The sequence below is a fragment of the Elephas maximus genome, chromosome 3 (genome assembly GCF_024166365.1).
Source record: "Elephas maximus indicus isolate mEleMax1 chromosome 3, mEleMax1 primary haplotype, whole genome shotgun sequence".
Lineage (NCBI taxonomy): Eukaryota > Metazoa > Chordata > Mammalia > Proboscidea > Elephantidae > Elephas > Elephas maximus.
This window is the reverse complement of record NC_064821.1, coordinates 58,381,471-58,406,933: the sequence shown is the minus strand read 5'-3', so window position 1 is coordinate 58,406,933 and position 25,463 is coordinate 58,381,471. Positions and strand designations below refer to the sequence as shown.

The following is a 25,463-nucleotide window of genomic DNA, read 5'->3' as shown; positions in this document are numbered from 1 at the left end:
GCACCAGGCAGAGGGAAGAGGAAGTGTGGAGCTTAGGGGGTAGGGAGAGGCTCAGTGTCCTGCAAAATAGAAAGGCAGCCGGTGGGCTGGAGTGGAAGAGATGGGATGGAGAGGTTGGCAGCAATGACTTTGTTGGTTCTTGTCAGCTGAGGTGCCCTGTAGGCTGTGCTGCTGGTTCTGTAGCCAGAGGGCACAACACATGGAGCCGCTGGAGCACAGCCTGGAGCCTGTAGGCCTCAGGCCAGGTCACTTGGCTCCTCAGGTCTGCATGAGGTATGTGCCCAGGTGCTGGCTGAGAGCCGGCCTCCCACAACCTTGCTCACCAGGGTCACAGCTCTGCGTAGAAGCTTCCTTGCCTGCAGATCTCCAGGCCTATTTAGCCACTGCCAGTACCTGGGGTTTTCTGAGGCAGTGAGACCCTGGGATTTTGATAACTCACTGGTCAGGGTGGGGACACACTTCTGGTTTTCATGCCTCACTGACCCGGCTGGAGTTTGTGGCCACGGGGTCATCCTTCGTAGAGCCAGGCATTTGGGGCCCGTTGGGATGTGAGGGCAGGGTCTGTATTTGCTGGTGGCACAAATGGTTTGTGCTTACCTAAACCCCCCCAAAAAATCCACTTCCGTTGAGTCAATTCCGACTCATAGCGACTCTATAGGACAGAGTAGAACTGCCCTGCAGAGTTTCCAAGAAGCACCTGGTGGATTTGAACTGCCGACCTCTTGGTTAATAGCCATAGCACTTAACCACTACACCACCAGGGTTTCCTATGCTTACCTACTAACCCAAAAAGGCTGGTGGTTTGAACCCAGCCAGTGGCACCACAGAAAAAAGGCCTGGCAATCTGTTTCTCTAAAGGTTACAGCCAAGAAAACCCTATGGAGCAGTTCTACTCTGTAACATGGGATCACCATGAGTTGAAATTGACTCGACAGCAGTGGGTTTAGTTTGTTGTTGCAGATTTGGGCTTATCTGCAACCTATTGGGAATGCTGAATTTGAAGGCCCTAGGTCTGAGCCACCTTCTTGGCCCCTCAGCATCATGGGCCAATCTCAGGTGTAGACAGGATCTAGGTGACTGTGGCAAGGGTTAAAATGAAGGGGAAAGGGCCACTTTTTACTTAGATCTGGACCAGCACCACCCAATAGAAGTTGCCGCAATGCTGATGGTGGAAGTGTTCTGTATCTGCACTGTCAGTGTAGTAGCCACCAGCCACATGTGGCTACTAAGCACTTGACACATGGCTAGTTGGCTGAGGAACTGAACTTAAATTTCAGTAGTCACAAGTGACTAGTGGCTATCGTATTGGATGGCACAGATTTAAACAATCCCATTGGAAGACTGTTGTGGTCGTAGGTGCCGTCAAGTAGATTTTCAGCTCATCGTGGCCCAGTGAAATGGTAGAGTTGCCCCGTAGGATATTCTAGGCTGTAATCTTTACAGGAGCAGATTGCCAGGTCTTTTCTTTTGCAGAGTCCCTGGGTGGGTTTGAACCTCTGACCTTTTTGGTTAGCAGATGAGTGCTTAACCATTGTGCCTCCAAAAAAAAAAAAAACAAAAAACCAAACCGGCTGCCATGAGTCAATTCTGACTCGTAGAAACCCTATAGGACAGAGTAGAACTGCCCCATAGGGTTTCCAAGGAGTGGCTGGTAGATTTGAACTGCCAGCCTTTTGGTTAGCAGCTGAGCTCTTAACCACTGTGCCACCGGGGCTCCTTAATAGAAGACCAACAGGTGTTGATATATCGGGTGTAAACTGTGTTGCTAGCCTGGGTAGGGGTGGAAGTGGAACATCTCCCTGTTGTATTGTTGCTGTTAGCGTGTAGCACTGCCAGGTTCTGCTACTCTTTGTTGAGGATCTTCCCATTAGGTGAATAGATCTGGGTCTCATACAGGGGACTCAAGAAGTAATTGCCCTGCTCCCCAGTGACTTTGGAGGCTGGCAGACACTGTGAGGATTTCACAACACTGGCGTATTTTTTGGGGGGCAGAACCTGTCTGTGCTTTAAGTCCCAGGAAGTTTTAACTCTTGTGAAGAGGCTTTCTACTAACCTGCCAGAGCTGATTTGGAAGAATTTTCATCCACGAGCCCATCTGATCCTCATCTCCATGCGTGAGGCAGGGGTGCAGCCCTCATTTTCCAGATGAGGAGACTTAGTGAGGTGAAGTCAACTGCACGAGGCCCCACAGTTAGTAAATGGCAGAGCTGGGTTTCGAACCTGTGTCTGTTTGGCCTCAGAATCCAAGCTTTCCCTGCAAGACTGTGTTTTATGGATTGCATTGTTGTCCCCTGAAAATGTGTGTCAGCTTGGCTAGGCCATGATTCCCAGTATTGTGTGATTGTCCACCATTTTGTTATCTGATGTGATTTTCCTATGTGTTGTAAATCCTACCTCTGTGATGGGAACGAGGCAGGGTTAGAGGCAGTTACATTAATGAGACAGGACTCAACCTACAAGATTAGGTTGTGTTTTGAGTCAGTCTCTTTTGAGATATACAAGTAGAGAGACAGGGGGACATTGTACCACCAACAACTACGAACGAGAAGGTCTTTTGGACCTGGGGTCCCTGTGTCGAGAAACTCCTAGACCGGTGGAAGACTGATGACAAGAACTTTCCCCCAGAGCTGACAGAGAGCCTTCCCCAGGAACTGGCACCCTGAATTTGGACTTCTAGCCTCCTAGACTATGAAAGAATAAATTTCTCTTTGTTAAAGACATCCGCTTGTGGTATTTCTGTTGTAACAGCACTAGATGACTAAGATACCATGTGGTCCATGTCTTTCTCCTTCTGGACTGAACCCTTCTGGTGTGGGAGCCACGTGTTACCTCTAGTGCCTCATAAGGGAATGTAACTGTTGGAGACAAATAAGTCAGAGTTCCTGCCCTCGAGATGGAGAAGTCTGTTGGGGCTAGGGTGACTGGAGAAGGCTTCCTGGAGGAGGGGGTAGGCCTCTAACTGGCAGAGAAGTAGAGGAAGAAGAAAGAGTGTCAAAGAAATCTTGCCTAGAAAATGAACTCTGAGCGGCTGTCCAACATACAAAAATTGGTTTCTAAATATCCGGAGCATCCGAAGAAGAAAGAAGCCCGAGAATCAGAGAAGCAAATGAACAGCAGGACCAAATAGCCTCCATGACCACTGCTTCCTCTAACATGAGATCAGCAGAACTGGATCATGCCTGGCTACCATGACCAAATGTTTCAATCAGAAACACAATAGATGGATTCTGATAAACCCATTGCCATCTAGTCAATTGTGACTCTGTAGGACAGAGTAGAGCTGCCCCGTAGGGTTTCCAGGGCTGTAATCTTTATGGAGGCAGACTGCTACATCTTTTTCCCAGATGGTGGCTGGTGGGTTTGACCCACCAACCTTTCAATTGGTAGCCAAGTGCTTTAGCTACAATGCCACCAGGGTTCCTAACTGGATCCTGATAGAAAGGAAAAAAATATGGAGCAGAACTTCATATTTTCAAAGAATCCAGACTTACTGGATCCATTCTGGCTGAGGAACTGCTGAGACTGTTGCCCTGGGATGCTCTTCAGACCTTGAAACTATTCCCTGAAGTCACCTCTAAACAAACAAAAAGTTTAGCTCAAAAAAACAAAAAGAATGTCGTCCTTAAGTATTGCACTTAAAAAAAAAAAAAAGATATATCTATGTGAGACCAAAGGGACAACAGTGGCCCTAAAGCATAGGTGAGAAGTTCAGGACAACGAGTCTAAATTAATGGGGGTGAAACAACTATAGCAGAAATACCGAGAATATTGATACAACGTGAAAGATGATGTCACTGACCACTATGTGTAGAAGTTGTTAAATGGCAGCATGTTTTGATGTGCATATTTTCACCAAAAATAAAACAAAATTTTAAAAAAGAAAACAGCCTGTGTGCCTAGCCCTCCCTTGCCTGTCCTGGCACCCCCGTCTGGGCAGTGACCCCACTCTTCTCTCTTCTTCTAGCCCTTTAACCATGGACACAAGGTGGCCAAGTTCTGTTATGCAGACAAGGTGAGTCCCTGGGGATGCTGGGGTTGGGTTGCTGTTCCTACCCTGACCTGCACACCGCTGACGTGGAGGCGGGCATGGAGGTGGACCTCAGTTGCTGCTTCCCTGTCTGGCCACGGGCAAGGAGCAGAGTGGAAATGGCCCTGGAGGGCCCTCACTTGGGTGGGTGACTTTGGCAGAGCCAGGCATGCACAAGCTAATGAGAGTTGCCTTGGCCAGGCCTCGGGCAAACCTGATGTGCCCATTGCATCGGGGCAGACCCTGGTTTGGGGATGGGTGTAGATTCTGGGAGGCCAAGTCAGGGAATTAGGGACATAATGGATGGAAAGCCAGGCAGGAAACAGGTATCAGGGAGGCTGGCGAGTGGGGATGGGGTGACCTGTGGCAGGGGATCTGGAATCTGGCTTGTGTGGCACCTGGGGTGCCAGCAGCAGGCGTATGTCTGGGTGGAGTTTTGCCCGGGCCAGAGCAAGGCAAGGGGCCCCAACCTCAGGGGCTGGAGGCCCTGGGTGGCGGTTTAGGGACACAGGATTCCAGGAATAAGGTGAAGCTCTGATGAGACTTTTTGAGGAAGCTGGAGCAGGTTTAACAGCTGAGGGCTTGGGGCCAAATCCTTGGCATGCTGACCGCCCTGGCATGTCGCTTCGACTCCTCTAGACTGGCCACGGGACAGTGCCTGAGCCTGGGGTGGTCTAGCTGGCCGTGAGGCAGTGTCTGCAGCTGTAAGGAAGATGAAGGCCGAGGGAGGGGGTAGTCTTCCCTAGGTGGATAGTGGCCATGTGGAGGTCTCCTTCCCCGCTGACACCCGTGGGACTCTTGGCTGCAGGGGATAAGCGCCCAGCCTTGTCCTCTTTCACTTAGGCCTTGCTCAACAAAGCCATTGAGGCCGCCCTGGCTGCCAGGAAAGAGTGGGACCTCAAGCCTGTGGCCGACCGGGCCCAGATCTTCATGAAAGCGGCAGATTTACTGAGCGGGCCCTACAGGGCTGAGATCCTCGCCAAGACCATGGTGGGACAGGTGAGGTGCACTGTGGGCAAAGCTAGGGCTGGGGAGGCGGGCGTGCCCCATTTACATCAATAGACATCAGCTGAACAACTTCAGGGTGCCAAGCTCGGCTCTGTGTGCTGGAGAGCCAGAGATGTCCTCAAGGGACAAGGCCTAGGAGAGCAAACAGGAGAACATACACTGAGACAAGGCAGAGTGTGCTGGTCCTGTGGGTCCTGCCATGGAAATGTCTCCTCGCCTCCCTCTCCTCTGCCCCTGTCCCAGGCCAGGCCTTTGTTGTGCTTTGCCTGCACTGTGACCGCTGCCCTGTGTAGTCCCCCTGCCTCCAGGCCTAGGAAGAGCCCGTAGCTCTTCTTGTGGTCTTTTTCACACCTCCAGCAGGTTATTCTGTCTTGCACAGTCAAGACCCAGGGAGCGCCTTCATTTCTGACTTCTGTCCAGCCTGTCCCTGGCAGGCCATCCTTGCCTGTGAGGTGGCCAACTTGGATACTGCTGGTGTCCTGTGCCCCTCTGCCTTTGCCCGCAGTGTCCCCCTGCCTGGAATGCTTGCTCTTTTCTCTGCCCAGCCAGGTCCAACCCAGGTATCACCTCCTTCACGAGGCTTCCTGAACCTTCTCAGGCCAAGGGGAGTACTCCTTCAGCTCTCCCATAGCATGCTGTTCATTTGTCAGTTACAGTGCAGATCACACTGGAGTATAGTGAGGGGCCCTGGTGGCGCAGTAGGTCAGTGCTCAGCTGCTAAACAAAAGGTCAGCGGTTAGAACCCACCCAGCGGCTCCATGGGAGAAAAGACCTGGTAGTCTGCTCCCATAGAGACAACAGCCTAGGGAACCCTCTGGGGCAGTTCTCCTCTGTCCTCTTGCGTTGCTGAGTCAGAGTTGACTTGATGGCACCTAACAACAATGTATTTATCGCTCTTTTATGAGCTTCTCAGGGATAGTAATCGTGGATTAAGAGTTCCTGGATGGAACAAACGGTTAAGCATTCGACTATTAATTGAAAGATTGCTGAGTCCAAACTACCCAGAAGTGCCTCAGAAGACTGGCCTGGTGATCTGCTTCTAAAAGGTTACAGCTACTGAAAACCCCATGGAGCGCAATTCTACTCTGAAACACATGGGGTCGCCATGAGTTGGAATCGGCTCAGTGGCAGCTGGTGGTAGTGGGGAAGTCATGGCTTAATGAGGCAATTGGTGGGTCAGTGGTAGAATTCTCGTCTTTCATGCAGTAAGACCTGGGTTCAATTCCTGGCCAGTGCACCTCATGAGCAGCCACCACCCATCTGTCACTGGAGGTGAGCATGTTGCTATAATGCTACACAGGCTTCAGTGGAGCTTCCAGACTAGGAAGAAAGGCCTGGTGATCTATATCCGAAAAAAATCAGCCAGTGAAAACCCTATGAATCTAAATGGTCAGATCCACAGCTGATCACGGGGATGGCAGAGGACCGGGCAGGGTTTCATTTCCTTATGCATGGGGTCACCATGAGTCAGGGGCTAAGTTGATGGCATCAGACAACAACAATCATGGCTTAGTGTTCTCAGTCTTTTTCTGATCTTTTTCTCGCACGATGTTTGTATGGAGTCGTAGAAGGCTCTTGATAAATGCATTTAGAATGGCAGCATGTTGAATGAGGCATGGCACTAGGAGCAGAGTGTGCCAGGAACAGGGGCAGGGGAAAGCTAATTTCACCATCCCCAGGAACTCAGCTTGAGAGTGGCAGCCAACCTGGGTTTCTTGAAGGGCAAGTTATGGAAGCCAGAACCCGGGCTGTCGTTTGGGTCAGCCATGGTGTTGGTGAAGCATGTTGAGTATACTGTGGACTGCCGGAAGAATGAACAAGTCTGTCTTTGAAGTATAGCCAGAGTGCTCCTTGGAAGCAAGGATGGTGAGACTTTGTCTCACTACTCTGGACATGTTATCAGAAAGGATCAGTCCCTGGAGAAGGACATCATGCTTGGTAAAGTGGCGGGTCATCAAAAAAGAGGAAGACCCTTAATGAGATAGATTGACACAGTGGCTGCAACAGTGGGCTCAAACATAGCAACAGTTGTGAGGATGGCACAGGATCGGGCAGTGTTTTGTGCTGTTGTGCATGGGGTCACTACGAGTCAGAGCGAACTCGTCAACATCTAACAATTGCACCTTCCTGCTCAGCTGGCCTCATAGGAAGAGCCCCCCCTGCTGCACGGAGGTGGTATGACAGCTCCACGCCCCTCACTGCAGCCTGGTCCTCGACTCTGAAAACTCCTTTGATTCTCTCAGCAACCCTCCGGGGTGGGAGTCCAGCTCTGGAGTATTCTGAGTGAGCCACGCACAGCGGGAAGAGATACACTCACACTTACTCTAAGGTTAGATTAAGCTCCTCCTTTATTTGGCCAAAGATTCAGAAGCTCGTAGGAATTGCTGTGGCCACACATAGAGTGTAGAACGGCTTAGCTCAGCTTCCCTGGCAACATGTCCCCAATGCTGCATGCAGCTGCCAGCAACCCTGTCTGCCAGAGAGGGGCTTGCCCCAATCTGGAAGAGCCTGTTCCTGCTGCCCAGAGCCCTTGGCCCAGGCTCACATTTGCTGCCAGGGAGAGCAGACAGCCTAATGGAGTGTTGACAGTCCGTCGTTGTAGCTTTTGTGCCAGTCCATCTCACCGAGGGTTGCCCATGCCTTCGCTGGCCCTCTGCTTCACCAAACATGATGTCTTCCTCCAGCAATTGATTGCTCCTGATTACGTGTCTAAAGCAAGTGAGTTGGTCACTGTTCTGTTGTGATCCATAAAATTTTCATTGGCTAACTTTTGGAAATAGATCACCAGGCTTTTCTTCCTAGTCTGTCTTATTCTGGAAGCTCTGCTGAAGTCTGTCCACCAGGGGTGACCCTGCTGGTACCTGGAGTATAAGTGGCATAGCTTTCAGCCTCATTGCCACATGCAAACCACCACAAGCAAGGCACACTGACAGACGGGTGCTGGTAGTCTGTGGTAGTTGATCAATGAACACTGCTTACACCCATCCAGGGCCTGAAGTGGAAGTGAAGTGGTATCTCTTGAGAGTTGGTCTCCTGGGATAGGCCCCGGTCAGTCCACTAAATGTTGAGCAGCCCCTGCCGTGACCAGGCATGGTGCCCTCTGTGGGCCCAGGATCGAATGCTAGAAGAGGGCTAGCAGGATCTGGCCTTGTAACGCCAGCTCGGGTTTCCACACCCTCTGATCGTCTGGCCTGCCTCCTCCACAGGGTAAGACGGTGATCCAGGCAGAGATCGATGCCGCTGCGGAGCTTATTGACTTCTTCCGCTTCAACGCCAAGTTTGCTGTGGAGCTGGAGCGGGAGCAGCCCATCAGCGTGCCACCCAGCACCAACAGAGTGGTGTACCGGGGGCTGGAGGTACCTGCAGGGGCAGGGATGGGGAGGGGCCGCTGGATGCCTGGAGCACCGACCTTACCACCACCTCCGTCCCCAGGGCTTCGTGGCGGCCATCTCCCCCTTCAACTTCACTGCGATCGGCGGCAACCTGGCAGGGGCTCCAGCCCTGATGGTGAGCTGGTGGGCTGCGGCATGGTGGGGAGCTCGCTATCATCCTGGGCTCAGAGGGCAGGGCTGCGGTGAGCCCCTTAGGTCTCAGCCGCAGGTCATGGGGAGAAGCACAGAAGGTGGACGCAGCTTGGGGCAAGTGGAAAGGCTTTGGGCTTGAATCCCACATTTGGCTGGGTGACCCTGGGCAAGTCCCCGAACTTCTCTGAGGCACAGTGTCCTCATCTGTAAAGTGGAAATAATAAGAAAGCCTACATTATAGGGTTGTGAGGATCAGATGAGACAGTGTGTGTGGCCTGTCCAACACCAGGTCTGGCTCTGTGTGGGCTTAGTGTTTGGGGACTCTAGTTAAAGGTGGGCGGTTCCAAGACAGGCCTGACGATCTGCTTCTGTAAAGGTGACAGCCAAGGAAACCCTATGGGGCAGTTCTACTCTGTAGCACATGGGGTCACTGTGAGTCGGAATCGACTCCCCGGCAACGGATTTGGTTTTGGTAGTAGTAACAATGATCATCATGGCTCACTCTGAGTGCTTGCCATGTGCCCAGTACTGGCTCTCATTTAATCCTCTCAGCATCTCTGAGAGGTCAGTGCTGTGGTTATGCCTCTGGGTGGGGAAACTGAGTCACAGAGCGGTGGCTTTTTTGTAAGGTTGTGCAGTTAGTAGATGATGGGACAGACAGGGATTTGGAGTGAGTCTGTTGTGGGTCCAGGGGCTTGAAGTTTCTGGGCTCCATTGTCATGATCAGGGTGAAGGTGGCCATTGTCCTTGATGAGCCCCCAGTCTGATGGGGGAGACACAGCCCCTGACCACAGAGGGCCTTGGTGGCTCACAGAGTAGTGGGTGGAGGAGGCAGGTCGAAGGGCTCTGATGCTTGGGTGCATGCAGGTATGCGTGCCCAGGGTGTCCCTCTGCACCGTGTGCAGGCAGTGCGGCACCCAGGCACCCAGGAGCCATGCTGCTGCACAGGCCCTCACCCAGTGATGTGTGCAGGGTGTGCCTGTGAGTACCTGCCAGCCATGCCTGGTTAGCACGTGGCAACTCGGAAACACCAGGACAGGCCTGCAAGGGGGGTGATGGCAGGGGCGGTCAGCACAGGTGTCCAGAGAAAAGGGCGCCTTGGCTAGAGTATGAGAGCAGACAGGGCTGGGTGTGACTTCAGTGGCACAGGCTTTTGGGACACAGTGCTGGACACCTGAAGGAGTGGGGGCAGGTAGGGGGATGTCTTGGCTGGCACTGGGGCCTAGCACAGATGGGAACTTTTGGCCAGTCCTAGGGAACTGGGGGCAGGTGGCAGTTCAGGGTAAGAGATGGCCATGCTGTGGGTGGCGGTGGAGGTCAGTGGCGCTGTGGCCCTCGGCCTTGTGAGTCATCATGACTCCTCCCTGACAGGGCAACGTAGTCCTATGGAAGCCCAGTGACACTGCCATGCTGGCCAGCTACGCCGTCTACCGCATCCTTCGTGAGGCGGGTCTGCCCCCCAACATCATCCAGTTTGTGCCAGCAGATGGGCCCATGTTTGGGGACACCGTAACCAGCTCAGAGCACCTCTGTGGCATCAACTTCACTGGCAGTGTGCCGTAAGTCTTGCAGAGGAGGGGCAGAGTGGCACAGGGGAAGGTCACCAGGCAACCACCTTGTCACCTGCTGTCCAGGGGCCTAATGCTGTGAACCCACAGGCCAGCCACTGACTATTCCCACTCACTCACTGTGGCTGGGGATGAGCCACTTCACCTATTTGAGCCTCTTCCTTCATCTGTGCACTGGAGTATTGATTCCTTCCTGGCAGAGCTAGTGTGAAGCTCACATGAGTCCATGAATAGGAAGGAGCTTTGCAGGCTGGAAGTGCGGCCTATGATGTCTGGCAATATTCATTTCGATGCCGCCTTGGCCACTGGAAGGGGCAGGAGGGAGCTTGGGATGAATTGGAGGAGGAGAGTCAGGAAGGCTTCTTGGAGGAGGTAGCATCTGAGCTGAGAATTGAAGGCAGGAGTTGGCCAGGCAAAGGGGAGAGGATGGTGGAAGAACATTCTAGGAGAGGGAACAATGTTTACGGAGGTCTTGAGGCAGAAGTGCAATTTGCACCCTAGGGATTTGAAAGAGCCTAGGTGGCTGGAGTGTGGAGTTCTGGGGCCACACTGTGGAAGGCATGGGCGGGACCTGGTTTGATATGAGGCAGAGGAGGCAGGCAGCTGTCTGATCAGGAGCATCACTCATCCATTCACTCCCTCAGCAGGTGTTACGGGAGCCCCTGCCATGTGCTGGGCACTGTGCTCATAGACAAGGTCCCAGCTCAGAGGGGACTTAGTCTAGTGACTGCAGAAGCTCTTTGTTATTGCTGTTAGGTGTCATGGAGCTGATTCCGACTCATAGAACCCGAGCGACAGAAAATAACTGCCCTGTATTGTTTTCTAGGCTGTAACCTTTACAGAAGCAGATCACCAGGTCCTTCTCCCATGGAGCCGCTGGGAGTGTTCAAGCTGCCAACCTTTCAGTTAGCAGCCGAGCACTTAGCTATTGTACCACCAGGGCTCTTACAGTTCTGTGAAGGAGTCTGGACTTTATCCTGAAGGTGACAGGAGCCACTGAAGGTCATAAGCAGGGGGAGTGGCTTAATCAGATCTCTGTGTCAAGCAGAGAGATTGGATAGGTGGCCCTCAAATTGGACTTGGCAAGAAGCTGGGTATGTTTCTTTGACCCTGTTAGTGATGGTCCAGGAGCCCTGGTGACACAGTGGTTAAGAGCTTGGCTCCTAACCAAAAGGCTGGCAGTTTGAATCTACCAGCCACTCCTTGGAAACACTACAGCGCAGTTCTGCTCTGTCCTAGAGGGTTGCTATAAGTTGGAGTCAACTTGACGGCAGTGGGTTTTTTTTTTTTTAAATGATGGTCCAACCTTATAAAATTAGGACAATTTCATATAAAAATCCAAATTTTGGCTTCTCTTGAGAAACTTGACACCCTGGTCACCCTCCATCTCCATGTGGGACCACTGGCAGGAGAGGGGTGGGTGGACTCTAGTTCCATACTGTCCCCACGAGTCCCTGGGTTTCCAGATACCTGGTCACTTACTTTCCCTGCCTGGCCCCCTACAAGCCCCTGCCTTCACATCATCTGTCCTGATGATCACTGTGCTGCTGTGCAGAGAATTCTTTAGAAGCTGGATGCAGAGACCAGTTAGGAGGCTGCCTATATCTGGGGGAGGGATAGCACTGGCCTGAGCCAGAGTAGAGACAGTGAGAATGGAAAGAAGTGGGCAGATTGAAAGGAGGAGGTAGAAGGGAGGCGTTGTGGGGATCCCCTGTCCGTGGGATGAGAGAGACAGGGAATTGGTGAAAACATTGTGTTCTGGCATTATTCCCTCAAGTGGGCACCCGGACAAGCAAGCAGGAATTACGTGTTGGTCAGTTTGAGTTTGAGGTGCCCATGGTCATCTACCTAGGTGGAGCTATCTGGGGGCAGCTGGGTGTCCAGGTCCGAAACTCAGGGTCCTTCTAGGTCTCCTGGCGCACGTTCGGAGGCTTTGCACCTCCCCTGCCCGACCTCCGGCTCCACCACCCGCTCCGCACCAAGGTTTGCAGGGTGACACTTGCAGTGTTAGAATTGCTGAGGAGGGCCGTTTTCCAGAAGGCCCGCTCTGCCAGCCGTGGGCCCCACGGGGCCCCACCGATTAGCGGGCGGCACCAGCCCGGCCCCCATTTGCCATGCTCCGATGAGCGTCAGGCTTAAAGGTAGGAAAGTCATAAATTAGTATTAGCTACTGCGTCGCTGGCTGCCGGGTCATTAGCATTTTTATTGTTTTGTGGTTGCTGAGGTTGGTCACACTTGGAGCCCTGGCGGAAGGTGCAGACCTCCAGGGCGACGGCTCAGGGCAGGGACCTGAGCTCCCTCTCCCAGGTCCTCCTCATTTCAGCCGCTTGAGCCCAGGCATTGGACTGGAGGTGCCCCTCCCAGACCATGGCAAGGACAGTTCCCCCTGAGGGACCTACAGTGTGTCCAGTGTGTCCGAAGCACTTTCTCTAGTTAGACTCAGTTGCATACCAGCCCTGCCAGGTGGGGATGGTTTCCTCCAGTTCCCAGATGAGGAATTTGAGGCTCAGAGAGCTTAAGGAATGAGTACAAGATCACATAGCCATGAGTGTCTGAGCCAGGACTCAGCCCTGTACCCTCCGGCATCAAAGCCTGGACCTTCTCCCCTGCACTGTCTTGCTGCCAAGCCTCCCCTTGCTCCCTCCCTTAGGCTCAGAATACAGCCTGTTCCAGCTGCTCCCATCTACCCGACCTGCCCCTACCCCTACCACGGTGACCCCTGTCCGCCTTCTGCTGGGTTGCTGACCGTGACGCCATCGCCTGGGCTTTTTGCACCCTTTCTTTTCTGGGCCCCCTGTCAGCCTGCTCCCCACCCCTAGGACCTTCACCCTCTCCGACACCTGAGCCAGGCTCCCTGATCCCTGCCCTGTCCTCCTCTGGTTTCAGCACCTTCAAGCACCTGTGGAAGCAGGTAGCCCAGAATCTAGACCACTTCCGCACCTTCCCACGCCTGGCCGGAGGTAAGAGACCTCTCCCCTGCTCCTCCCCTGTAGCCCTAGGGACCCCTCCAGTCATCACAAGAGGAATCGGTGGCGGTGATGCAGCTGTAAGTCAGGCGGCCCTGTGAGAGCCAAGAGCAGGGGTCCTTAGGGACGGAGCCTCAGCCCCAGTGGCTCCCAGGTGTCATGGAGTGAGTGCACTTAGACCTTAGGATGTGCTTTTGTTCATTCATTCATTCATTCAGCAGATTAGAAAGTGTCCATCCAGGCCTTGTTTGGGCACTGGGATGCAGCCTAACTACCAAGGACTTAAATCCCAGCAGTCAAGGCAGACAGCGAACAAATAGATGAGATAATGTCAGTAGTGACAAGGGCTCTGAAGAAATAAAGGTGGGAAAAGGTCAGAGGTCAAGACCAGTGGGGTAGGTATGGAGACTTAGGTGGCCAGGATGGCCTCTTCAAGGAGGGCACCTTCGAGCTGAGACCTGAACAGTGAAAAGCAGCCATCTATGCAAAATCTGGGGACAAACTGTCTCGGGTACCAGCACTGTCCACTAGAACTTTCCATGATGATGGAAGCATTCCCAATCTGCACTGTCCAATATGGCAGCCACATGTGGCCCTTGAGCACTTGAAAGGTGGTTACTGTGACAGAGGAAGTGACATTTTGTTTCATTTAATTTTAATTAAATAGCCACTTGGGGCTAGTGGCTACTGTATTTGATGGCACAGGTCCAGAGGGAACTGCAAATGTAGAGTCATGAGATGGGAATGAGATTATATTTGAAGAAAAATAAAGAAGGCCAGCGTTATATAGGATTTTATCTTAGAAAATAGAGGTCTGACGTGCATAAACTTGTTTAGTTTATTGCAAGGTAGTCATGGCAAGGCACACAACTAAGACCTTACAACATTTGTTTAGAACCAGAATTAAGAATTACAGTTACAATGTTAGTTCAATGGTTAGAGTTCACATCTTTAGACTTCAGGCTTTTACCTTTTAACCAGAGGTTTCGGGAGGAAAGCTTAACCACAGCTCTAACTCAGAAGAGATTCCTCTTAGCTAGGGTTCAAGGTCAGTGGCAGTGGCCAGAATCTCAGCTCCATCTGTGCCTTCTCTTTGTGAGTGAGCAGAAATTTAGGGTTTATATGTGAATTTGTCACCTTGGCGCCACACAGCAAGGGCCAGTGTGAGGTCAAAGAGTAGTGTGGTATGTTTTTTCCCCAGTGTTAGAGAGTAACCAAATGACTCGTCTTTTCCTCAAGGTTCGAGATTACGGAGGTTGTTTAGCTTTACATTATTATGTTTTCTTGTATCACAGCATGCCGGGTAAAAGTGAACTTAAAGGTTGTTTACATTCTGTATATACTTCACATGCTTTTTTGCTTCTGTGTCTGAGTTCAGAAATTTTCTAAACAACTTTTCTTCTGATTTAGAGATTTCCCATGACTTGTAATTAGTGTTAGAGAGCCTCACAAAGGTAGACATATTTCTGTTTCTGAGTTCATACTATGAGTGATTATACGTATGTATTTTGAAAATATAAAATGACATATCTCATGGGATTTGAGAGCGTTGTAGAAACATGGAACAGCCGATGTAGCTGGAGTAGGGAGGGAGGAGAGGGTGGTAGACATGGAACTGAGAGCTCGACAGGGGCTGGATCTTGCTGAAATACTATTAATTTTCCCACAGAGATAGAGTTTTACGGTCAAGGAAATTTGACATGTGCTGTATTAAAAAACAAAGCAAAACTGATCCCTGCAGGACCTCTCAGAGCCTTTAATGCTCAAGTGTGCACTGCACGTCTTTAGGAGCAAGGGCTGGTGTGCAGTGTTTCCCAAACTCACTGGGCCACGGAACCCTGTTTTTCAGAGGCCCTGTGGACTGAGAGTTTGTGGGACACACTCTGGGAAAGCACCCTGGTGCAGAGCCCTCGTTTTCTGGACAGGAAGGCTGAGGCCTGGAGAGGGGGAGGGCTTGCCCAGGGTCACACAGCGCATTAACAGCAGAGCTGGGGTTGGCGGTTCAGGGGTCTTGTCCCTGGGGGAGGTGGGGCCCATGGGGTGACTGGACCCCCTTCTTGAGCTGGTGGGAGCTCTAATGGGGACATCAGGGAAGGGGAGCCCTCCTCAAGATGAGGTGTAGCATTTCCAACTTTCAATCCTCTAATGCACCTGAGCTGACCTTTTCAAGATGGAGAGCAATCAGCCCCTTCATGGAGCTGTCCTGGGTTTCCTTCTCTTGGGGTCTCCTTCCCAGTGCCTCCCTGGGGCTTCGAGAGAGCCCATTGTTTACTTCTAGCCAGGCAACCTTAGGCACAGTGATGTAATTCCTCTGCCTCAGTTTTCTTATCTTTAAAATGGGACTGATAACTAGAGCTTGTTGTGAGGCTTCAGTGCGACAAAGCACATGAAGTGCTCCGAGCAGAGTCTGGCACTAGGAAGTGCTTTGTAACTGTGAGCAGCTGTTAGCTGGTTTTTTAACTGAGTCAGGGAACTAAGGCCTGGAGGGTGAAGTGACTTGCCCAAGACCCCCTCATGCTAAGGAAGCTGGGGAGTGTTTTCTTACCATGGTAGAGAGGAGGGGCCCCTCCCTAGCAGTTGACATGGGATGGAACCTCCCCCTTGGCTGGGAAAGCTGTCCCCACTTCTGTAAGTGGAGAGGGTGTAGGATTGGCTATTGGGAGCCTTGGATTCTGGTCCGTCCTCTACCTTTATGTTGAGCAGCCCATCCCACCTGGGGCCTCAGTTTTCTCATCTGTGTGATGGGGGAAATTGGAACCCACTGACCTCTGGTGCCCTTTACCTTGCCTGGGCCTCCTTTCTAGTCTGTAGAGTGGGGGCATGGACCTGGCTGATCAGTTTCTGAGGTTTTGTCCAGCTCCAGTTCCCTACCTTCTCCAGCCCTTGTCCACACAGTGTTGGGGGCTGACCGCGTAGCCCCATGGATGGGAGTAGGCAGTGCCTGGGGCCCTGGGCTGGCCAGTGGAGCTAGCTTCCCCAGTCGTTCCCCACCCTCTCCCCCCGCAGAGTGTGGTGGGAAGAACTTCCACTTTGTCCACCGCTCGGCTGATGTGGACAGCGTGGTGAGTGGGACCCTGCGCTCAGCCTTCGAGTATGGCGGCCAGAAGTGCTCTGCCTGCTCCCGCCTCTACGTGCCAAGCTCGCTATGGCCGCGGATCAAAGGGCGGCTGCTGGAGGAGCACAGCAGGATCAAAGTGGGCGACGTGAGTGTCCCCTACTGGGCCCAGCGGGGGGCTGATGGGATTGGGCAGCTCGGTGATGAGAGCTGGTCCCCTGGAGAGGCCTGTGCGGGCGGGGCCGGGGCTGCAGGGAGGAGGCCTTTGTCTCCAGCCTGCAGTGACTCATCTCTTCTCATGCCTCCCTCGCCTCTAGCCTGCAGAGGATTTTGGGACCTTCTTCTCCGCAGTGATTGATGCCAAGGTACAGGGTAGGAAGCAGGGTGGTCCTGGGGGCTGGGTCCTGGACTAGGGAGAGGAGAAGAAGGAAGAGATGGGGAGCCCTGACCCAGGGGCAGCCCAACCCTACTGCTTTGAGCAGGGCAGCTGTGTAGCCACACGCACACACACACACGCGCACACACACCTCTGAACACACGCACCTCTGAACACAAACACGTGCGCACACACAGCTTTGAACCAGGCAGAATCATCAGTCACCAGAGAAGCACTTATCTGCCACACACCCTAGACGGCTCAATAAGCCCCTCTTAGATGCATAGTACGCATGCAGCCACATACACTCACACATGCACATGCCAATAGGCACACACATCTGCACGTGTGAACCTAAATGCACATGTGCATGTACACGTACATGTTCATGTTCACATTCATGTATAGCTGTGTTTGTAGACAAGTGTAGGTCTGCTGCATAGGCACCATCACACCCATAGGCACACAGGCACGCACATACCTACATACATAGACGTAGGAACACACAGGTACATGGACACATGCATATCATGTACATGCTCATATGTACGCAAGCGTGTATAGGTCTACAGGCATGAACGTAAACACACGTACGTGAATAGGCAAACACATGCCTATTTGCTTAAACATACAGACACTTGGCCATGCATATAAAAAATGTAAATGACATCTGTAAAACTTACGTTTATATAGTTACAAATTTATTGTGTATAAAACCAAACCAAACCCATTGTCATCGAGTCAGTTCTGACTCATAGCAACCCTATAGGACAGAGTAGAACTGCCCCCATAGGGTTTCCAAGGAGCTGCTATGAATTGGAACTGCTGGCCTTTTGCTTAGCAGCCAAACACTTAACCACTGTACTACCAGGGCTCCATATTATGTGTACTATATGATAGTTAAAATATATTTAAAATACAAAATACGTAAATATACATAGTCCCCGGGTAGTGCAAATAGTTAGGTGCTTGACTACTAGCCAAAAGGTTGGCAGTTCAAACCCACCCAGATGTGCCTCGGAAGACAGTCCTGGCGATCTGCTTCTGAAAGTTCACAGCCTTGAAAACCCCGTGGAACAGTTTTACTCCGCACACATGAGGTTGCCATGGGTTAGAATCAACTCAACGGCAACTAACAAGAAGAAGAAATTTTTTAAGTTGTAAATGCTTGTACTCATGTATAGTTTTGTTATTTAAGAACATTTGTTAACAGCAAGTTTAAACGTTTCAACAACACCACTTGAAAACAAAATTCTTGTTTGAAAAGCTGATTGAAAACATAAGTACACCCATAGTACTCCTGGAAACCCTAGTGGCGTAGTGGTTAAGAGCTACGTCTGCTAACCAAAAGGTCGGCAGTTTGATTTCACCAGGCGCTACTTGGCAACTCTATGGGGCAGTTCTACTCGGTGCTATAGGGTCGCTATGAGTTAGAATCGACTCAGCGGCAACAGGTTTGTTTTTTTTTGTTTTTCTAGTTCTGCACACTCACTTGCATACACACTTCTCCACCCCCCACCCCCAACATGCACATTCTCACACATACACACATAGGCACACAAATCTGCCCTTGTCTCTGCCATGGCTCAGTCAGACCTGGTTCTGCCCTCACTACCCACTGCCCCCCAGCCACCCCATTTCAGAAGTTGGGCCCTTCAGGGACAGGGGTTTCGGGTGTGCGTTGAGGGGCTGCTGGAATGGTCTCCCGGCAGCCCTGACACCTCCTCCTCCCTGCCCATCCAGTCCTTTGGCCGCATCAAGAAGTGGCTGGAGCATGCCCGCTCCTCGCCTAGCCTCACCATCCTGGCTGGGGGCAAGTGTGATGACTCCGTGGGCTACTTTGTGGAACCCTGCATCGTCGAGAGCAAAGACCCTCAGGAGCCCATCATGAAGGAGGTGACTGGGTGGGCGAAGAAGGGACCAGATGGGACCCCTCAGCCTGGGGCCCACATGAGAACAGTCCCATCCCAGCACAGCACACAGCCAGGCACTTTCAGGGTGGCATTGTCCACGTTTGACAGATGACAGGAGTAAGACCCTAGCAAGGGCCTATCTCACACCCAGTGAGAGCAGGGCCAGGCATTGAACTCAGTCCTCCAGATCCAGGGCTCTGTCCTTGACACTGTGGGTCCTAGCTGTGTCACAGCCCTCCAGCTGCCCACAGCAAGCACGGTGACTGCAGTGATAGTGGACTCACTGTGGGCTGGCCACAGCTGCGCACTTGACAGAGATGTGTCCTGTTGTCCCGATTTTATAGATGAGAAACTGAGGCAGAGAAGTCAAGGTACTTGCCCAGGTGGCCGTGCAAGGGTGGGGACTGCTGGGGGAGGAGGTCGTCCCTCAGGCCCTTGAGGGAGTGGGGACCATAAACGCTCCAGAGAGGGGCTCCCACACCAGCTGCTGCTGAAAACCCAATTTCTGAGGGCCTGGGCCCTTTTCTCTTCAGGTGTGGGCTTAGCTTTAGGGAGGGCCAGAAAGTTCCCTTGGCTCTTTTGCCAGATAGGGGTGGGGTAGGCAGGGCAGGGCTTGGGGATACATTCCTGTCCCTGGAGGGAAACCAGCAGGAAATAACAACTGGCCCTTCTTGCAGAGGGTAGGTCTGGACTGAGGTGAGGGAACTAGGGCGAATGAGAGGCCGGAGCAGGGAGACTGGGAGGGCTCGGGGCCTGGGCCAGGCATGGGCCTGACCGTGGGGCTTCTCCCCCAGGAGATCTTCGGGCCTGTGCTGACCGTGTATGTCTATCCAGACGACAAGTACAAGGAGACGCTGCAGCTAGTTGACAGCACCACCAGCTATGGCCTCACGGGGGCAGTGTTCGCCCAGGATAAGTGAGTGGCCCAGCTGCTGCAGTCCCATCTGTTCTAATTCTGATGTTCCTGTCCCTTCTGGTTCTTGTCCCCACCCCACCCCTGATATCCTGCTTAGGGGCTGTCCTGGCATTGCTTTCATGGACTTGTTCCTAGTAGCAATTTTGCCTCCCTGCTTTCTCTCCATTCCCCCTCTCCTCAGCCCTGGCAGGCAGGCAGGTCACCCAGTGAGGTACCCAGAGGTAGCCGGCTGTTTGTTGAAAATACAGATTCCTGGGCCCCACTACTGATCCCTGAATTTGAATCTCTGTGGGCCAGGCCTGGAAATTGGTGCCCTAGCCAGCTCCCCAGACTCTGATGGGGTCCCACGGAGCAAGGTGATAGCCCCAAGTGCAGAGAGGGAAACGCAGAGGCTCCAGGTCACTGCTGGTCTTGCAGAGGCAGGATTCAAACCTGGGCCCCATGATGCTGAATCCAGCGCTTTGCATTTTCCTTCCTCCAGGGTACTTGGAGATGGGATTGAACTGAGAGGAAGGATCGGGGGTCTGGGAGGCCCCATAGCTCCCAAGGGGCAGGAAAATTGGACCACGTGGGTTACTCCCTGGGTGCTGCCCTGGCCCTCTGTCCTCCCACAGACCCATCGTGTGCTTCATGTATTGCCCTCTTCCATCCTCACAGCAGCCTGTGAGCAGGTGTGCTCACCCCTTTACAGAAGAGGATGCCGAGTCTCAGAGATGCTAAGCAACCTGCCTAGGGACCCACAGCTTGTGGCTGGCCACTGTTGTTTGTCCCAGGCTCGGCCTAGTGCTTGACCCAGTGTGGGCTACAGCAGGGGTGTCAGGCTGGGAGGTGGAGGGGGGCTGGCTGCCCTCTAACCACTGCCCTGCTCTATAGGGACATTGTCCACGAGGCCACAAAGGTGCTGAGGAATGCTGCCGGCAACTTCTACATCAACGACAAGTCCACTGGCTCGGTGGTGGGCCAGCAGCCCTTTGGGGGGGCTCGAGCTTCTGGTGAGTGGGTCACCCTTCCCAGAAGGGAGCCAAGGTCCTAGCAGGAGACATTAATTCCTTCCTCTCAAGGGTGTTGACAATAACAGGAATAGTACTATCTTCTGGGCACTTACTGTGTGCCAGCACTGTGCTAGGCCCTTTACTCATGCCAGCTCTTTCAGTCCTCTCAACAACCTTGCAAGCTAAAGTTATTATTATCCTTCCCATTTTACAGAGGAGGAAAGCCAGGCACAGGGAGGGGAGGTGACTTGCTCAAAGTCACATGGCTAGACAGTGATGATGCTGGGATTTTTGTTCCTTCACCCACACTTTTTACCACCGTGCTGGAGATCACTGAAGTCTCCAACACCTTCCATTTTGCAAATGGGGAAACAGGCTCAGAGAGGGGCACTGACTTGCCAAAGCTCACAGCTGCCCAGTGGCAGAGCCAAGGCTGGAACCCCGGTGTCCTGACTCCCAGTCCAGTGCTCCCCTGCCTCCCAAGGCCTTGCTGATGGGGCATGTGGAACCTGGGACTACTGTCGACATGCCTGCCTGTCGGTTCCTGCCTCAGCCGACTTGTGCTGTGTGCACTTGGCCCGGGTGTGCTCCGTGGCCCCTGGTTGCTGTGAACGTTTTGTTCTAGCTGTGCCTGTCCCTCTCACCCAGCAGGCTTGAGATGCAACCTTCCCTGTCCTGAGCCAGATTTCCATACGTCCCCCTGACGTTTTTCTAGTGCCCCAAGCCCAGCATATGTGCAGAGCAAGCTTACTGCCTGCTGCCCATGCTCGTGCCCCATTTATTCCGTCACCTCCTCCCCACCCCTTTCCCACTTGCTCAGAGCTGTTGAATCTCGTCAGAGAAACACAGAGCTGTCTCTTCCACAGGCACCAACGACAAGCCCGGGGGGCCGCACTACGTCCTGCGCTGGACATCGCCCCAGGTCATCAAGGAGACCCACCAGCCTCTGGGAGACTGGTGCTACTCATACATGCAGTGACCCCGCTCAGCACCTCCTGCTGTCCACCTGTCTGTCCGTCCAGACGACTGAGTTCTGACTGCACTGGTCCTCCCTAGTCCCCAGCCCTTCCACCCAGCTCCTCCTGGGACAGCCCCCTTCCCAGCACCAAGGCCAGAACCCCTCACCCCACTGGCGTGTACTCTGGCCCTCTTGACCCACTGCTTGGCGTCAGGGGCTCGGCTCAAGTTTCAATCATGTTGGGGAGGAACAAGGCTACCACCCCTGACCCTGCCGGCCATTCTAGAAATTCCATCTGGTAGGTAGGAACTTGGTGCCTGGCTGTTTCTCCATTTGTTTGATTCTCTCCCCTATACTGTGGCCCAAGGGCCCACGGACCTGAGGAATGGAGGTGGAGCAGCTCCTGGGATCCCTTGGAGAAAAGGAGGCTGCTCTGAGGCCCTTGGCAAACTTCACCCTCAGCCCTGGCTCCTCCCTGAGGCCAGGACTTCAGGGTTAGGGGTAGCCCAGGGTGGCTTGCAGCACTGGCAAACCCTGCTGCATGGTGTGGGCGTCACCTGCTGGGCTGCCCTTTTTGGGCTGCCCGCCTTCGTCACCAGCGCTGAGCCAGCGGGCCCCTCTGCCCAGCTATACACCTTAGATGCCTGTGTGCCTTTTGCCAGGATTCCTCTGTTCACCCAACGCCCACCTGATTCCTGGCCAGCTCCACGTGGTAGGCCGAGGGGCCACTGAGGCCCACTGCCACAGTGTGGATGTGGTGGTCCTTTGTGTTTGGGCTGTGATTTTGGAAAAGCTTGATGGGGGGTAGGGGAGGGCTTCATCCTGTGTTGGCTCTCCCTTGGCTCCTCTGGTGCTGCCCCTAGAGATGGCCACACACATAGCTTGTGTTGGTGGGTTTCCCTTCAGGTCTCCATCGCCAATGGGTTGAGGGAAAATGGGCCCAGATGGATGTAGCCTCACCCTCCCTTCTCCCAGCACCACCTCCCCCCAGGCCTAGCCTTCGCTATCAAAGGACTGTCCCTTCTTGTCATGGAAATGGCTCTGTGTGGACTGGCCCCTCGTGGCCACTGGCAAATTGTCTTCCTGGTTGGGTTCCAGGTGACCAGGGATCTCTCAAGGGGTGACTTTTGAGGATGGTTTTTAGGGGGCCCTGAAAGTGCTGGGAAGGAGCCCTGGTGGCACAACAGTTAAACACTCAGCTGCTAACTCAAAGGTCAGTGGGTGGAACCCAACAGCTGCTCCACAGGAGAAAGATGTGGCAGTCTGCTTCTGTAAAGATTTACAGCTTTGGAAACCCTATGGGGCAGCTCTGCTCTGTCCTACAGGGTTGCTATGAGTCAGAATCAACGCCATAGTAATGAGTTTTGAAAGTGCTGGGCACTCCTCAAAGAACACTGGGGTGGGGCCCTGCAGGACTGTGGAGCTGTTCCCAAGTGCCACCACCTTGCACTGTGCCCATAGCTAGTGGAGTGTGCTGATGCTACCTGTGTGGGGAGTGTCTTCTCATGTGGGGCCAGGACAGGCTGCTGGGGTGGGAGATGTGCTTGGTTCAACACTGTGAGGTGGCAGTGGGATTTGCCCTGATGCCACCCAATAAATGCCTGTTAGTTAATCACATCAGTGGTCTTTCTGGTGGGATTGTGGGGGGTGGCCAACTTCTCCTAAGTCTGATGATGTTGCCAGTGTGTTGTCAGGTGATGGGAGCACAGCACCTTTAGTGTGATGCAAGGAAGGGTAGGCCAAGTAGTGGCTTGGAGGGAGGAATTGTGGCCACTTAGCTTATGCCCTGAGTCAGGGTTCAAGTCCATATGGGCTCTGTTAGGGTTCTCTAGAGAAACAGAACCAGTTTTATATACACACACACACACACACACACACACACACACACACACACACACACACACATATGAAGAGGGAGTCAGGTTTATTTCAATGGATTGGCTCACGTGATTGTGGGTTACACAGTGGGGTGAAGACTTGTGCGGACTTGCATCCCAAGATCCAGCGGTCAGGCAGTGGAAAAAGTGCAAAGTGGAGAGAGAGAGCAAGTTCTGCTAAAAATTTAGTCTGGAGGCAGACCACATCCTGAGGAAACTCTCTTTTCAGCTGACTGATTGCATTGCATTAGATTACATTATGGAAGATCATTACATTGCATTAGATTATAATATGGAACAGCAACTAGTCTAGTGCTTGGCCAAACCACCAGGAACCAAAGCCTAGCTAATCCGACACATGGAATTAACCATCACATGGGCCAGATGACCTTTGGAGAGAAAAAAATCTATGTGTTGGCCTGTCTCAGATAATATTTCTTAAAACACATGGAGACCTCCCTGTCTGAGGGTCCTCTGACCAGGGCTGTTGGTGTGGAGGATCTCAGCTGGGGGAGGGAGCCGAGGACTCTATCCTTTGGCAGATCCCCCCTCCCTGACTCACCCAGGGGTCCGCTACTGACTTGTGTGTGAGGAACCTTGGCTCTGGGCAAAGCTGGCCCGGTCCTGGAGCCCATGAGCAGCTCTTCCAGGAGCCAAGGCCAGTGCCCAGAGTGCCCAGGCTGAGCTCACAGAAGGGAAGGGTGCAGCTGCATCTTACACTTGAGGGGTGAGCAGGCTCTGTTGATGTTTTTGAATGAATGGAGTGACTTGCTCACAGACAGTGGCAGAGTTAGCCTATTACTGGCTAAGTGTCTTATCTACATGGTCTTATTAAGCCTTGACACTGACCTTACCAGGTAGCTATTATCTGCCTTTTATGGAAGGGCTGATAGAGAGCATAGAGGCAAAATGATAAGCCTGAGGTCACACAGCTGGTGAGTAGGAGGGCCAGGGTTTGGACCTAGGTTTGTGGGTGCCCAGAGTCAATCTGCTCCATCAGGTCCCCCAACTTAGCAGCTGCTCCCTCTATAACTTTACCCCACCCTCCCCCAACCCTGGCACCTCTACCTCTGTTTTATCTGGGGTAAGAGGATGCTCAGCCAAGCTCACTTCATTCCCTGACTCCAGACCTCGGCCTGGTGGCTCCTGAGGTCCCAATGCCTGCCCGAGTGCCTGAGACTTCTTGGCAGGGTCACTACAGCACGTACCAGTGTCTGTGGTGGCTCAGGGAGCCTCTTCATTTCCCTACTGTGGCTGGGGGCCCAACCACAGGTCTGGGCTTGGAGCGTGAACCATTTGACTGAGGCCGGACGTCCCTCCACCATCGCCATGCACTGCTGGTCGGGCGTGCACGCTACGAAAATGAGGGGCCACCTGTGTCACCTCCTGGCCCCCAGGCTGAACCGGAGCTCCTGGGGGCAGGAAGAAACAGCAGGGTGCAAATCCACCCTCTTCATGGAGCCACGTCTTCTCTTTCATTAATTCATCCACCCATTCATCATCATTCCTGAATGTTCTCTGGTTAGAGGCCAGTGTAGTAAATAATGACAACCATTTTTTCTTCTTTTTTTTAATCATGCTTTAAGTATACAATTCAAGTCAGTTTCTCGTACAAAATCTTATACATACGTTGTTATGTGACCCTAGCTGCCCTCCCTACAGTGTGACAGCACACTCCGTCTCCATCCTGTATTTCCCATGTGTGGTGTCCATTTACCCAAATAGCTCCTATTCTTTACTACTATTATCGTGGTGAATAATATGTAACGAATTGTTTGCCACATCGGCATTCTGCACGTGCACCGTTCAGTAACTTTAGTTCTGTTCGTCATGTTGAGCCATTCTTGTTGGGTGCCATGGAATCCATTCTGACTCAGAGCAACTGCATGTGACAGAGTAGAACTGCCCCACAGGGTTTTCTTTTCTTTTCTTTTTACCAAAGATGTATTTAAAAAAATTTTTTTTATTGTGCTTTAAGTGAAAGTTTACAAATCAAGTCAGTCTCATACAAAAATTTACATACACGTTGCTATATACTCCTAGTTGCTCTGCCCCTAATGAAACAGCACACTCCTTCTCTCCACCCTGTATTTCCATGTCTGTTCGGCCAGCTTCTGTCCCCCTTTGCCTTCTCATCTCCCCTCCAGACAGGAGCTGCCCACGTAGTCTCATGTGTCTACTTGATCCAAGAAGCTCACTCCTCACCAGGATCATTTTCTTCTTACAGTCTAGTCCAATCCCTGTCTGAAGAGTTGGGATAGCCACCATTGTTTGAACATGGGC

General features: G+C 52.6%; 1 protein-coding gene across 1 annotated transcript in view; it reads left to right on the top strand.

The window, feature by feature from the left end:
- The window catches only part of ALDH4A1 (aldehyde dehydrogenase 4 family member A1), a 43,274-nt gene extending 20,292 nt beyond the window's left edge, over positions 1-22,982 (top strand). The window contains exons 4-15 of the mRNA XM_049878090.1: positions 3,965-4,012; positions 4,871-5,026; positions 8,242-8,391; positions 8,468-8,542; positions 9,931-10,118; positions 13,014-13,087; positions 16,100-16,296; positions 16,466-16,513; positions 18,268-18,420; positions 19,232-19,353; positions 20,227-20,345; positions 21,212-22,982. Of these exons, the coding sequence (XP_049734047.1) occupies positions 3,965-4,012; positions 4,871-5,026; positions 8,242-8,391; positions 8,468-8,542; positions 9,931-10,118; positions 13,014-13,087; positions 16,100-16,296; positions 16,466-16,513; positions 18,268-18,420; positions 19,232-19,353; positions 20,227-20,345; positions 21,212-21,324 (1,443 nt within the window). The 3' untranslated portion in view covers positions 21,325-22,982. The remainder of the gene's footprint in view (positions 1-3,964; positions 4,013-4,870; positions 5,027-8,241; positions 8,392-8,467; positions 8,543-9,930; positions 10,119-13,013; positions 13,088-16,099; positions 16,297-16,465; positions 16,514-18,267; positions 18,421-19,231; positions 19,354-20,226; positions 20,346-21,211) is intronic.
- Positions 22,983-25,463: the final 2,481 nt, after the last annotated feature.